General features: G+C 39.6%; 1 protein-coding gene across 2 annotated transcripts; it reads right to left on the bottom strand.

Annotated features, from left to right (window-relative positions):
* Window positions 1–8,705: 8,705 nt before the first annotated feature.
* Window positions 8,706–13,340, bottom strand: LOC125232361 (esterase E4-like). 2 transcript variants are annotated; one of them, XM_048137993.1, is made up of 4 exons: window positions 13,312–13,340; window positions 11,995–12,178; window positions 10,396–11,645; window positions 8,706–8,931 (listed from the first exon to the last, which is right to left on the bottom strand). In XM_048137993.1, exons 1-4 carry the CDS (start codon window positions 13,323–13,325, stop codon window positions 8,733–8,735), a joined length of 1,647 nt encoding a protein of 548 aa, XP_047993950.1. In that variant the 5' UTR covers window positions 13,326–13,340; the 3' UTR covers window positions 8,706–8,732. The 2 variants fall into 2 exon arrangements, with proteins under 2 accessions (XP_047993950.1, XP_047993949.1); XM_048137992.1 differs by lacking the exon at window positions 13,312–13,340 and having other exon boundaries at window positions 11,995–12,876.
* Between the last annotated feature and the right edge of the window lie 2,871 nt (window positions 13,341–16,211).

The raw sequence follows: 16,211 nt of genomic DNA, 5'->3' as shown, positions 1-16,211 counted from the left end.
ACTTTACTAGGTAATTAAGTAATTAAATCTAAGACTCGTATAAAAAAAAAAGGAATTGTATTTCTTTTTTTTTTCCCTTCCCCATGGGAGGTGTAGTGGTAAGACATATATTCATTGTATACTCAACCTTATGTACTCTATATAACCATGCCTTGTACCCAATACAGTTCAGTTAGAGCCTAATGTTTGTTTGATTCACATCCTTCCCAACGTCCTCCGTACAGTTAAATAAATGGTCTGCTTTTTTTTTTAAATTAGGATCGGTTGCACCAAATCTTCTGTCACCGTTAAAGCGTTCGTTAAATTTTATTTTATGGGAAATTCTACAGACGTCTGCTGCGTGACGATGATGTGTCTGTCAAATGTGGTTGATGTTGGGTTGATGCAACTGGCCCTTATTTGAATTAAAATCTAAATATATAAAAGAAGAAGCTGACTGACTGACATATCAACGCACAGCCGAAACCGCTGGTCCTACAGATTTCAAATTTGGCACATAGGTTCCTTATATAGTGTAGAGGAGCACTAAGAAAGGATTTTTCAAAATTCACCTCCTAAGGGGGTCAAATGGGGGTTCAAAGTTTGTATGGGGAAACAAGATTAGTTTGACTATTTTATTCGAAACTTCACAGGAGGATTCCTTAAGACATATGACTGAATACGTGTTTCAGGTTTTTTGAAAATTTAACCCCTAAAAGGGTGAAAAGGGGGTGATAAAGTCGAAAAATCAATATGGGTATCGTTTTTATGGTTTATCGGGTCGCTGATCACGATAAATACAACGTTTTTAAAATCTAACGAGGCGGGAGTGAAATACCTGTTGTGGTGCAATGGGGTTTAAATATAAAAAAAAAATATAAAAGAAGATATTGACTGACTGACTGACATATCAACACACAGCCGAAACCGCTGGTCCTAGAGATTTCAAATTTGGCACGTAAGTTCCTTATATGGCGTAGAGGAGCACTAAGAAAGGATTTTCCAAAATTCACCTCCTAAGGGGGTCAAATGGGGGTTCAAAGTTTGTATGGGGAAACAAGATTAGTTTGACTATTTTATTCGAAACTTCACAGGAAGATTCCTTAAGACATATGACTGAATACGTGTTTCAGGTCTTTTGAAAATTTAACCCCTAAAAGGGTGAAAAGGGGGTGATAAAGTCAAAAAATCATTATGGGTATCGTTTTTATGGTTTATCGGGTCACTGATCACGATAAATACAACGTTTTTAAAATCTAACGAGGCGGAAGTGAAATACCTTCCCCCTGTTGTGGTGCAATGGGGTTTAAATATATAACAGAAGATATTGACTGACTGATTGATATATCAACACACAGCCGAAACCGCTGGTCCTAGAGATTTCAAATTTGGCACGTAGGTTCCTTATATAGTGTAGAGGAGCACTAAGGAAGGATTTTTCAAAATTCTCCTCTTAAAAGGGTGAAATGAGGGTTCAAAGTTTGTATGGGGAAACAAGATTAGTTTGACTATTTTATTCGAAACTTCACAGGAGGATTCCTAAAGACATATGACTAAATACATGTTTAGGGTTTTTGAAAATTTGACCCCTAAAGGGGTGCAAAGGGGGTAAAGTCAATGGGTATCGTTTTTATGGTTTATCGGGGCGCTGATCACGATAAATACAACGATTTTAAAATCTAATGAGGTGGAAAAGAAATTTTCTCCCCTGTTGTTGGGCAATGGGGTTAAAATATCCAAAATAGCCATAAGTATAGCTTTAGTTTTTATCTTTACTTCTGGTTCAAGAGATTTCCAATTGACACGAAAGTTCCTTAGAGGAGCACTCATCATCCTCCTTGCGTTATCCCGGCATTTGCCACGGCTCATGGGAGCCTGGGGTCCGCTTTGACAACTAATCCCAAGATTTGGCGTAGGCACTAGTTTTTACGAAAGCGACTGCCATCTGACCTTCCAACCCGACGGGTAACTAGGCCTTATTGGAATTAGTCCGGTTTCCTCACGATGTTTTCCTTTACCGAATAGCGACTGGCAAATATCAAATGACATTTCGCACATAAGTTTCGAAAAACTCATTGGTACGAGCCGGGGTTCGAACCCGCGACCTCCGGATCGTAAGTCGCACGCTCTTACCGCTAGGCCACCAGCGCTTCACCCTTAGAGGAGCACTAAGAAAGGATTTTCAAAGTTCACCTCCTAGCATGATAATTTGACAGGGGCAAGGACAGGGACAGGGCCAGGGACAGGGACAGGGACAGGGTCAGGGACACGGACAGGAACGGGATAGGGTTAGGGATAGGGATAGGGATAGGGATTGGGATTGGGGTTGGGATTGGGATTGGGATAGGGATAGGGATAGGGATAGGGATAGGGATAGGGATAGGGATAGGGATAGGGATAGGGATAGGGATAGGGATAGGGATAGGGATAGGGATAGGGATAGGGATAGGGATAGGGATAGGGATAGGGATAGGGATAGGGATAGGGATAGGGATAGGGATAGGGATAGGGATAGGGATAGGGATAGGGGTAGGGGTAGGGGTAGGAGTAGGGGTGGGGGTGGGGGTAGGGGTGGGGATAGGGATAGGGATAGGGATAGGGATAGGGATAGGGATAGGGATAGGGATAGGGATAGGGATAGGGATAGGGATAGGGATAGGGATAGGGATAGGGATAGGGATAGGGATAGGGATAGGGATAGGGATAGGGATAGGGATAGGGATAGGGATAGGGATAGGGATAGGGATAGGGATAGGGATAGGGATAGGGATCTGGATGGGATCGGGATCGGGATCGGGATAGGGATAGGGATAGGGATAGGGATAGGGATAGGGATAGGGATAGGGATAGGGATAGGGATAGGGATAGGGATAGGGATAGGGATAGGGATAGGGATAGGGATAGGGATAGGGATAGGGATAGGGATAGGGATAGGGATAGGGATAGGGATAGGGATAGGGATAGGGATAGGGTAGGGTAGGGATAGGGATAGGGATAGGGATAGGGATAGGGATAGGGATAGGGATAGGGATAGGGATAGGGATAGGGATAGGGATAGGGATAGGGTTAGGGATAGGGATAGGGATAGGGATAGGGATAGGGATAGGGATAGGGATAGGGATAGGGATAGGGATAGGGATAGGGATAGGGATAGGGATAGGGATAGGGATAGGGATAGGGATAGGGATAGGGATAGGGATAGGGATAGGGATAGGGATAGGGATAGGGATAGGGATAGGGATAGGGATAGGGATAGGGATAGGGATAGGGATAGGGATAGGGATAGGGATAGGGATAGGGATAGGGATAGGGATAGGGATAGGGATAGGGATAGGGATAGGGATAGGGATAAAAATAGGGGCGGGGACGGGGATAGGGATAGGGGAGGGACGGGGACAGGGACGGGACGGGGACGGGGACGGGGACGGGGACAAAGATAGAGATAGGGACGGGGATAAGAATAGGGATTGGGGTCGGAATAATCGGTCGGCAATCGATATCTAGGCAGTGTAAAATGCAGGTGGCTCAGTGGGAAGGTATTAGTATGTAGGCATCGGCGAGTATCCTGCATCCGTAATAACTATTACATTCAATGTGCTGTAAGAAGATCGTTGTTTGCTTGCCTTTTATATGTTTACGTTTGCAATAAGTATAAGCAAAATGGAAAAAATTGTAAGCGATAATGCAAGGAAGTACTTTTTACCCTACCGACCATAGCGTCGAGATACTGGCTATGTGGGTTGTATGAAGTTTCCCCAGTATAAATATTTATATAGGTAAAATACATACATATTCGTACCTACTACCTACGCTGTGGTCGCTGTGTAACAATTCTACAATAATTGCAAGAATTTCTTTAAAAACAATAGGTGTAAGGTACAATCAGCCAAAACCGGACCGTACAGCAAATAGATCAGTTACAATGGCCCTCCAGTCGAGAATTGCCCCGCTTTACCTTAATCGAAATAATCGCAGACAGATGTACCTACAAAGAAACCTACGGATCCAAATGAAAATCTTATTTTTTGTAAACGTTTCAATAAGAATACTTTTATTACGCGGGCGAAGCCGCGGGTAAAAGCTATAATATAATAAGGGGTTGGAAGAAAACGAAATTGTAAGTTTGGTTCAGGTTGCCAGCCTGTCACCTCACCTACAGCCTAGTAAAAAACAGTAGAAAATAATAGGGGCGTCACCGTCTATGTTAAATAGTCTTGCATGTGGCAACTATTTTGACAGATTTTGACACTTAAGGCATGCAACAGACATTCTTAAAAATTCATAATCTTGAAAAAGATTTGCATGCATGATTTGGTTGCACACAAATCTTTTTTAAGATTATGAATTTTTAAGACTGTCTGTGGCGTGCCCTATGGCCGGCAACAGACAGTCTTAAAAATTCATAATCTTAAAAAAAAAATGTATGCAAACTGACAGTTCAAACTGACACTGACAGATCTGTCAGATCTGACACTGACAGATCTGTCAGTGTCAGTTTGCATACAAATCTTTTCTAAGATTATGAATTTTTAAGACTGTCTGTTGCCGGCCTTAAATGAAAAAAGTTCAAGTGTTGCCATGGCAAAAAAGTAAGTTCCATTCCTACACTTTTTTTTTGCCAGGCTGTACGTCACAATTTAACCCAAACTAGGTACATTACATAAAATTACATTTAAAATTAACTTTTTATCATACGAATGCATTTTTGCCCCGGTCTTTTTTTTTGACTTGCTCAGTCAATTACGTGCATGTCAGTAGCTGCAAAAAATATATAAAATATAACATATCTATCCTGTTGAGTACGAATCAAAATAAGTTACCTACTTGCTTGGACACTCGCCAACGGGTAATTTATGATGGTTGCAACTCAAAAGTTTCTCTGTACGTAATAATATGAATGCACTCGCCAGAGGAATTATGCCAACGTTGCTGAAATTTACATTTCGTACATATTTTCAGTATATTACATGTTACATTCACGCAAAATAGGCACAATGATTTCGTCTTGCTGCGGAAAATGCCCAGTAGGTATAACTATATATTCGGTATACCGGGTGCCCGGTAATTAATGGACAACCTTTTAACCACCAAGAGGGCACCTTATACTGGTCCAGAAAATCGACTTTTAGGTTTAGTAAAAGTCGCCTGGTTTTCGAGATTTTCACACTTTTTAAAATTTTAGGTAGTATTAAAATTTAAAAAATTGTAATAATCTCGAAAACCAGGCGACTTTTACTAAACCTTTTTTTGACCAGTATAAGGTGCCCTCTTGGTGGTTATAAAAGGCCTGTCGCCTGGTTTTCGAGATTTTCACACTTTTTAAAATTTTAATACTAAGTTACCTAAAATTTTAAAAAGTGTGAAAATCTCGAAAACCAGGCTACTTTTACTAAACCTTAAAGTCGATTTTCTGGACCAGTATAAGGTGCCCTCTTGGTGGATAAAAGGTTGTCCATTAATTACCGGGCACCCTGTATAATAGTAATAGCCAAAATATTAAGTGTAATTTTAGGAGCCCGAAAGATTTTAACCTTGCGTTTCTGACGTCAAAATGAGAAATATCTCACATCTTAAAGGCCGGCAACGCACCTCCAACACCTCTGGTGTTTCGGGTGTCCATGGGCGGCGGTGATCGCTTACCATCAGGCGACCTGTCTGCTCATTTGCCTCCTATCCCATAAAAAAAAAAAAAACATGAGTTTAAATACTTACCTACTTTAATAAATAATTTTGTACTTTTTATTTTACCGCTTGTATTTTCACTGAAAAATAAATGATCTTTGAAAAACCACCACCAAAAATTAATATTGTGTTTTTTTCTTGATCTATTTTTGAAATTTGTTACTTGTCACTTTTTGTCAAATCTAACTCTAAAGATTTCCCAATACGAGCCCCAATGCAAATGATATCGTCTAGTCACACTTCAACGTGCGATATTTATTTCCGAAACTGGTATTTAAACCCAGATTGACTTTGATGATAAATGGAATACACGACACACTAAGCCATTAAAACTAGTTTAATCTTGCGCCGTACAAAATGCCCTAATGTTATATGTTTTAATATAATCATATCATAAAAATAACATATCTAAAGCAAAAAAATACGCCTAGTTCATATTTGAGGCATAATAGGTCGTCTATTTTAAATAAAAATAGTTTAGTAAGATTAATATTATACAATAATATTTTAAATTGAATTAATAATATTATAAGTCGTCTGATATGATATACGGCTACATAAAAAGGTAAATTCTGTAAAAAATATAATTATTCTACAACATTTTTATACCAAAATAGCAAGAGGTAAGTCGGTGCCTGAATCAGTGAGGAAAATTATAATTTCCAGTAACAATAGCGGCAAATCTACGTTCCAAAATATCCAAAGACCTTTTTTTGCCAAGATCTACGGCGCATACAATCATCCAGCATCAACTAAAACACGGAACCGTCTCCTGTTTAAATAAATCTGGCCGTCGAAGAATAACTGCCAAAGAGAAAACAGGATTTTGAGGAGCATCATCAGGAAAAATCGTCATGCAAGACCAGGAGAACTTACCTAACTATGGCATGACGCGATCAAAATAAACATTTCAGTCGATACCTGAAAGACAGTAATGAAAATATTGGGCTTCGGTTTTCACACCGCTAAACAGAAACCATTACTTACTCAAAAGCAGAAAACTAACAGGTTGAAATTTGCACAAAAGTACAGAAACTGGACTGCCGATCAGTGGCGAAAAATAATATGGAGCGACAAATCCAAATTTGAGGTCATAGTTGGCGATGAACGAAGTAAAGTCATTCAAGATAAAGGAGATGCATTTCACAAAGACTGTCTTGAACGCAAGGTGTAGTTTCCAGCATCTTTAAATGATTTGGGGCTGTATGTCGGCACAGGGTGTGGGATGTCTGCAATTTATAGATGGAACCGTCAATGCAGAGAAATACAAAAGCATCTTGGAATAGAGTTCACTACCGTCTATAAGAAAGTTCAAGTATATAAATGGATTTACTTTTCAACGAGATGGTGCCTTATGTCATACTGGCAAGACAACGATGGAGTGGCTGAAACAAAAACAAATTCCTACCATATCATGGCCATCCAGCAGTCCAGACTTGTCTCCCATAAAAACTTTGTAGTGGTAAATGAAGAAAAAGTTGCGAAAAGATCCTTCTAAATCCAAAGCTGATTTTAAGGAGAAACTTGTGGGTGTCTGGAATGGAATAACCCCTGAGGAGTATAGACAGTTGGTAGATACAATGCCGCTCAGAATTAAGGCCGTTTTAGATGCAAAAGGTGACGCCACCAAGTGGTAGTTGTTCTTTTCTGCATCGGCTACGCTGAAGACGAACATTTTTGCGAGTGTTACATTTGGTGAAATTATGTTTTTTTGTTTACTAGTGAGGAAAATTGTTAATTTATGTTTTGAATAAATAAAATATGCATTATAAGCTCTCTTGTTTTTATGTTACATGTTCTACTAATCATCTAATTCATCCTGAATTTTGAGGTCGAAGTTAGGACATAACATTTTTTTCATACTAGACGATATCATTTGCATTGGGGCTCGTATGAAATAATAATGAGGTTTTTCTTAATGGGAACAACATAATTATGTATTATGTATCCTGTGGAATAGTTATCTATGTAGGTATGTATAAAATCCTGGGGAATATCTAATCTATCTATTTGTTCATACCCGACTAAATCTAACAATTATTTTTATCCGATTAACCATACCATTAGCACACCTCGGACACTGGCGATCAAATATATGAAAGAAGCGCGTTCCTACGCACACAGTCTAAGCTCGTGTAGGCGAACGCGTACCATGCTTGTGTGAGTGAGACAGGACAGAGCGACTGATCGCGTTCTTGACAGGGTATATGGACTAAGAGCCCAGAGCCGCTAGACCTTCCTCAAATTCTCAAGGATGACGACGATGACGACCGGTCTGGCTCAGTCGGTAGTGACCCTGTCTGCTAAGCCGCGGTCCTGGGTTCAAATCCCGGTAAGGGCATTTATTTGTGTGATGAGCACAGATATTTGTTCCTGAGTCATGGATGTTTTCTATGTATATAAGTATGCATATCGTCGCTTAGTTGTTGATCTGTGTTAGGTGTCCCCAATATTTATTTATTTTATTTATGAAACTTTGGGATAATGAAGAGTTCATATCGACGTTTAATGTCTGCATATTACCTAGTTCGGCCGGTCAGCAAATTTCTTGCTATAAGGTTTTTTTAAATACACTTACTTTCCTTACATTCTCAAGGCTATTTTTATATACCTATATGTGTTAGACAATACTGATAATTATCATTTCCTAACCATTTGCGCCGGCCGTAGCTTGAGAAATCAGGGTATGTTAGAGAGCCTTTCAAGCTTGTCGTAAAAGTTACGGCCGTCGGAAATGGTCTAGAAATAATGATTTTCAAATCCTTATAGTCTTTTCTATTACATACATAAAAATCTGCCTTGAGAATTTCAGGAAAGTTAGTGTTTAAAAAAAAAACCTTGCAGCAAAAAAATGGCCGACGGGCCGAACTAGGTAATAATTATGCAGACATTAAACGTTGATACGAAGTGAGTTTCATCCTTGAGAATTTGAGGAAGGTCTGGAGCCCTGGGCTCTTAGTCCAGTAGGCGGCACTTTCAGTGGGAAGCCACAGTACTCTTTATTATACCTACTGTGGTATGGGAGTAGAAAGAATACAACCACAGCGTATAACCAACAGTTTTTTTTGGATCTAAATGTATATGAACGGATTGACAGGCGTAACAGGCTTCCTGTACATAGCGTACAGCTCCTCCCACAGCCGTTTTCTCGTGCTGTTGTAAAGCTGTCGCACGCTGAAGTCCTGGTGAAGGTGGAGGTATGTGAAGTTGCCTGGCTGGATGATCGGCCATTTCACTGGCAGCATTGGTGTGTGCGTTGGGGTTGGGTCGCTGAAAAAAATCAAAGAAACATGTTTATAATCTTTAAAGTCGTTGAGTTTGCTGCAAATCAAATGCCCCATTGTCCGCGTTGATATTGGGTCGCTAAAAAAGATTAGTTCAAATATGCTTTGAACTGGGGAATTCAACTGAAATGTGTTTACCGGCATAATTACTCGTGTGGCGTCGAAATAGGGTTCATTATTGGAAACAGATGTACTGTCTGTAGGTAGTGTATCTAACAGGTAGATTGTTATTTTTAGATAAGATGGAGCGCATCGCCAACAAACTGTTTTACAGTTTGGCGAAACTTTAATGATATGCTTAAATAAAAGAAAAAAAAAACTATGATTTTCCATACCTATTAAAGAGTCCGATCGACGACCGATCTGGCATAGCGCGTAGTGACCCTGCCTGCTATGCCGCGGTCCTAAGTTCGAATCCCGGTAAGGGCATTTATTTGTGTGATGAGCACGGGTTCCTTTTTACTTTTTTTTACGAAAGCGACTGCCACCTTCCAACCCGAAGGGTAAACTAGACCTTATTGGAATTAGTCCGGTTTCCTCACGATGTTTTCCTTCACCGAAAAGCGACTGGCAAAATATCAAATGACATAAACATTAAATAAATGTCATATACAAAGAAAAAGTGACCAAAGCCTCCAGTGCTCCGAGCTGGAATCGAACCAGCGTACTCCGCTTACCGGGCGAATGCCAGAACCACTCGGCTAAAGCAAGGGTCGAAATTTCTAAGTATATGACATTTCTAGGAGGTCGAACCATACTGTTCTACCTCAGGGATGGCCAGAGGGCGCCACGAGCCTTCGGAAATGTCATATACTTAGAAATTTCGACCCTTGCTTTCGTGGACCGATAGCCGAGTGGTTCTGGCATTCGCCCGGTAAGCGGAGTACGCTGGTTCGATTCCAGCTCGGAGCACTGGAGGCTTTGGTCACTTTTTCTTTGTATATGACATTTATTTAATGTTTAGAACATAATAGTAGTGTTACTACTTAAAATAACAAGTTAAAATATTTTCTATGAAAGTAATTTAATTTGTTCTTAGAGTATCAAATGACATTTTGTGAGGTGTAATGTCAGATCTTTAAACTCCTTTAATTCATTCAGAATGAAGACTGTGGTGTCTAAAATAATCACCAAGGTACTGAAACATCAGGCTAACATAGCTGTCTGTAACAGTCGTAGTTGAGATTAGGTTGCCCTTGGAATAGTCATAATTCGACGCGTGAGTTTTGAAAAAGAAGGGCCGGATGCATCTATGTATAGTATAATATACCTTACGTTTTGACTCGTATGTAACATATAATATTAACGCCCCACACTAGCGTCTAAGTTGATGCAACAACTTTTTGAAAAATATTATTTCATTTTCATTTTTTTTTATTAAAAAAAAATGCTGGCTTGACTTCGGCGCTTGAAAGACGCTAGTGTGAGATGGCTCTTATAAACAACTCACCTAAACTTGGCGAAGTTTCCTATTAGTCTTGCTAGCCGCGTCACAGTCAGTCTGTCACTCCGGCTCGTCATCGGCGTTGTTGATATGAGGTTCCTCGCCACGTCTCCGTGCCCAGGCAGGTTGATGTACTCGTAGAACTGCTCGTAACCTCCTCTCTCACTTTTATATCCAAATTCTAACCAATACACCGGTTTACTAGGTTCAGCGTACTTTTCTGCAGAAGTATACATTCCATGCATTATAAGAGAATCCCCGAAATAATTCAAATATCCCAACAACTGCCCGTCGTCTACCACCCCCTTAGGGCCAAAGTATTCCCGTTTTATCTTCTTCACTACTGGTTTCCTTGTCGGTTCTCTGTCTACGTTAAGATCTTTTGGCACATACGCTAGGAAATTATCGTTCATACCAATTTTGTAATCTAGCTCATAATATTCTGCGCTTCTTAAGAAGAGACCTTCTAGGGAGCTATGTATAAACATTATTGGAACATCTGAAAAGTTTCGAGACTCTAATAACTCATAAGGTGGATCTAATATGAACGCATCTCGGGAATTATATTTGTTCTCTACACATGGTACAAAGCCGAATGTCCCATCCGTTAAAGAGCGATAGTACCTATAGTTTGCTTCGCTTAGTTCATCTGCCGTTTTAAACTGCAAGAAGTTAACGAGTTCTTCCAAGTTCCTGATCGGTGAATCTGATTTGAGCATATTAGCGAAACGCTTGGCAGTATCAATTGGCTCAGAATCTACCGACCAGACGGAGGTGGCAGATCCGGATTCGATGATAGCCTTTTGGAACAAGCCGTCTGGGGCAGTCAGAATGTGATACTCAACGGAGGCCGCGCCAGCACTCATGCCGTAAATGGTCACCATGGCAGGGTCTCCTCCGAATTGCTGAATGTTTCTCTGGACCCATTGTAGTGCCGCGGTTTGGTCTTTGAGCCCGGCGTTTCCAAGTGCTTCTTCTATGCCTAGACATAGGAAGCCAAGTACTCCGAGCCTGTAGTTTAATGTGACTACGACGAAGTTCTGTTTGACGAGGAGTCCGAGGCCCTTGGTGGGTCCGGCGCCCATGAGGAAGGAGCCTCCGTGGATGTAGACGAGTACTGGGAGCTGCGTGCGCAGGGAGGTGGGAGTGAACACGTTGACGACGAGGCAGTTCTCCTCGCCCATGCCCAACTGAGGGCACATCACTGTCTTGTTCGCGTAGAATACGTTCACCCATGGTTTTGGAGGGAATGGAGGCTTGAAAAGAAAAAGAAATACTCGTTAAAAATAATAAAAAGAAGCATATGGTCTTGGTTGTTTGTTGGTATAAAATTGTAAATATCTTTTTTTTAATCAAAGGATCAAGTACAAATTGACATCCTCATGCCTACCTACATTAAATAAATAGTAGCTATAAAATATAGTTAATACAACCTAACTCAAGACTTTTTGGAGACAATTACTAACAAATGTAAGTCAACGCCGCGAAAGAAAATAACAAACAACCTTGCTTGCTTGTCATTCATTTACTACCGTTTCGGTAAACGGCACCAAATTCCTTTAAAAGGTAGAAAGCATACGGAATTTATGCGTTAAATCTACTCACCATAAACCGGCTACTCCCAGTAGGTGCTGCAGCATAAGGTATCCCCAAGAACGCATAGTACTCCGCATCGCTGTCTTTCTCCAAATGTCCCCTGACGATCCCACTGTCGATCCTCACATCTCTAGAACCACTCGAATCACGGTAAGTCCAAATTTTGAGGCTCTCAGAAGAAGAATCATCGGGGCTGGAGGATAGATTGTCGATGTATTTAAGACTGCTTCCTTTACCCCATCTTTCGGCCCTTACGGCGTAAGTGTAGGCGATTAGAAGACATGGTAAGACCACTTTTGTTCCAAGATCCATCATATTTGAAATTATCAATGTTCTGCACACCACCAAGTATCGGTAAGAATTGCTAGGACGTTGGACGTTAAAAGTGATATTTTTAGAGCTCCGTACAAAACTGTTTACGGACCTGTTATGAGGACATTTCGATCTTACAAATTGGTTAAAAGGGTTTTTTAAATATCTGTAGTGAATTGGTTTTTAATGAGGTGCGCACTGTAGCTAATCCTAATTGCATCTGACATGTATCGTGTCGAACTCTATTGTTATTATTGTTTGCCGTTCGTTTAGAAGATAATTTGCTATTGTACTATTGAGCGAAACAAATAGATTTTGTTATGCTTTATTTAAATTTAATGTTTGTAAACGATTTTTCACCTTCGCCGTGTGATGCAGAACTTAAGTGTCAAATGTACAAAGGACAAAAGGGGTCGCTGTGATGGTCACAGTAACATGTTGTAGACGGTTATATCAGTTGAATTAATTTAAATAGCCGTCAATTTTTTGTCTACGTGTCAGTAGCTATATAAAGGGTTTAATAGTAATTATTTTTTCGCATTTTCATTATCCAAATAATATTCAGAGTTCTTCACAAAAAAAAATACCAACAATTATTTTTAATCCTCGACGCAAAAACGACGGGGTGTTATAAGTTTGACGTGTCTGTCTGTCTGTCTGTTTGTCTGTCTGTGTGTGTCTGTCTGTGGCACCGTAGCTTCCGAACGGATGAACCGATTTAGATTATTTTTTTTAGTTTGAAAGCTGAGTTAGTCGGAAGTGTTTTTACGTTGTTTCACGAAAATCGGACCACTATGTCGCGGTCAGGGGTTTTTTCAAAATTTTAGTTTTTGGTTAGGTTAAGTATTTCCTATGTACCAAATATTTGTGCTGTTCGCGTAGGCATTCGAAAATATAAATAAATTCGTTTTGTAGTAACTTATTACTAATATTATAACAGTAACTATTAATTGACGTATAGGCAATCGTAATTTAAATATTAAATTATGTTTATAAATTTAAATACATATTTACTTATCACAGCACATTTAAAAAATATGTTTTTAGTGTAGTTTAAAAATGCATGTTTTACCGATTTTTTACGTTAGTATGTATATTAATACTGACACTTTTCTAGAATGTTAACAAGTTCGCGAAAAATACAAGAAGCACAATGCTCACATTGCTCGTGTTTGGCCACTTCAATGGTAAATAAAGAAAAGTGGTACTTATTGATCTTAGTAATCGAATACATCTGTTATCAAACCTTGCAGTATATCTTGAGATAGATAGCGATAACATCGCTCCAAAGGCCAACGGAAAAACTATATTACTCTATACTACTTACACGAGTAGGTAGATATGTCTAATATTAATGAGTAGGTAAAATTTCTTGTTCTTCTCACAAATTGACGATACTAGGCTAGCTATAGTCGCCGCAAGCACTCAACGACCAGTCACCAACTGATTCGAAACATGTTTGACGAGCGTCTGACCCTGTGACCCTGTCTGCTAAGCCGCGGTCCTGGGTTCAAATCCCGGTAAGGGCATTTATTTATGAGCATAGATATAAATGTTCCTGAGGCGTGGACTTTTTCTATGTATATAAGTATGTATTTGTATATTATTTATATATCGTTGTCTGAGTACCCACAACATAAGCCTTCTTGAGCTTACCGTGGCACTCAGTTAATCTGTGTAAGTATGTCCTGTAATATTTATTATATTTTTTATTTTTTTATGTCTCCAATAGCGATATGATAAGCGTCAGTAAGTATAACTTTGCTTCTCAATTTAATAGTTATTTGTTATACAAGGAGGCAAAGTTGTATTTTGACGCCGAGTGTGGAATTGAAAAACGAGCAAGTGAAAGGATTCTATAGTTGAAGAATAGAATCCTGTACTTGCGAGTTTTTTAACACACGAGAAGTAAAATACATTTGCACCCGAGTGTAACACAAAACTTTTCCCCTCACAGTAGCGAGGAAATTACAACGCAAAAAATGCGTTTATCATTGCTTCCAGTAGTTCCACAGGTGGTAAATCATCTTTATTACTAGATTTACCTACTTTTACAAATTTTAAAGCAGTTAATTTGACTTTATTGAAGGTCAAATTACTTTACCCACTAGTGGATAAAATGCGTTTTTACCCGCTGGTATCAAATGACAAAACACGTGTTTCCAAGCTAGTGAGGGGAAAAATTATGTTTCACGAAAGTTTAGTCTAGCTCGCTTGCTATAAAGACTTGATCCCGGGACTATAGGCTAATAGGTAGGGTCACTATAGACTAGGCCATAAGATTAAATAAGATTATTTATTTGAATACCTACCATATTTCACACACATACAGGTAGTCAAGTGTTATTAAGCCATTAGACAAATTTAACTTTAAGTGAATACGTTTCAAACTACGTGATTTACGTGGCTGGACCTAAACAAGAGAATTTCGCATCCAGGGACCTCATTCTATTTTAAGTCAATCAAATTTTAATATCATGAGTATCATACTACCAATTCCACCACACCTTCCAATAAGGTTATTACGGGTAAGTGTGCCGTAAGGAGAAGTGTATCTGGCCTAGGCTTGTGTCGTTCACAAACTATGAACTGTTAGGAATAAAATCCCATCAATGACCGAAATGAACTGAATCTTTCCATGCTCTGTGAATCGGTCAGCGGTTTGGATCGAGAAATTCGAGAACGAGTGAACGCCGAGCGAGAGCGAGCTATTTAGCAGAGCAACACAAAAACGTCAAGTTTTCATATTAAGTTTCGGTTACTTACATCCTTTCGGCTCGGAATTGTTATTATCTGTGGACTATTCGTATCATTGGACACTATTTGGTCCCATTCGTTCTGATCTTTCCGACCGTAGTGGTCAATGAGCAAAAGACCTAAAAGAGCGAACTAGTTCGTGGGAGCGATCGAACGAGATCGGAGCGCTCCGATCAACGAACGAAACGGCACAAGCCTAGTCTGGCCATCACATTTGGCCTGTTTAAAAAACAATGATGCGTTTGCCACTAATCGTATGTAGCAAGTAGCAAAAGACTCGCAAAACCACCTATGACAATGAGTAAAAAGGCTAAAAATGACATTATCTGGGTAAAGGGACCTTAATATATTGTCGATGGCGCTTACTGCGTTATGAGGGATATTTGTGTACAAATACGACGACGAGGGACGTAAGCGCCATCGACAATAAGGTCCCTTTACCCAGATAACGTCACATTAATAAGAAGGCCAGATGCACACTAAACTTCCCCTTATGACACAATTATCCATAGAGTATGGCTAATGAAAGTTGATCCCGAAAAAATATGGCAATTTCAAAAAAATTGGAGCTGGCAACACATTGATAACATGTTTTTTTTTATTATTTCTCATTTATTTACAGCGCTTACTTTACTAATTTTTATGGTATTATTCATTATTATTTATAGATTTCGCTGTTAACTTTTACAAAAATTCGTTAAAGTGACAGTCACACTGACAGATGACAATCGATGACGCGACATCCAGAGGTGCTGTTTTAAAAAAAATACTGGGTTCAACTTTCATTAGCCAGTCTCTATTGACCTTACTAATTTCTGTTTTCACACATTCGTCTTCAAGTATATCTGTTATGGACCAAGTGATAAATCGGGCACTATACATAATGCCCGGGCATTATGAATAGTGCCCACTGTGAGATTCAAATAATTAAATTGCCCGGGCATTATACATAATGCCCATCCTCTGTTGGGCAAAGTGATAATAACATATCGAGTAGCTGAATTTTGCCCGGGCATTATACATAATGCCCATCCTCTGTTGGGCAAATAATACCACACCGAATAGTGGAATTTTGCCCGGGCATTATACATAATGCCCATCCTCTGTTGGGCAAAGTGATAATAACATATCGAATAGCTGAATTTTGCCCGGGTATT

This window comes from Leguminivora glycinivorella, chromosome 13 (assembly GCF_023078275.1).
Source record: "Leguminivora glycinivorella isolate SPB_JAAS2020 chromosome 13, LegGlyc_1.1, whole genome shotgun sequence".
Taxonomy (NCBI): domain Eukaryota; kingdom Metazoa; phylum Arthropoda; class Insecta; order Lepidoptera; family Tortricidae; genus Leguminivora; species Leguminivora glycinivorella.
Note: the sequence above shows the minus strand (reverse complement) of the source record. Positions and strands in the feature narration are given on the sequence as shown.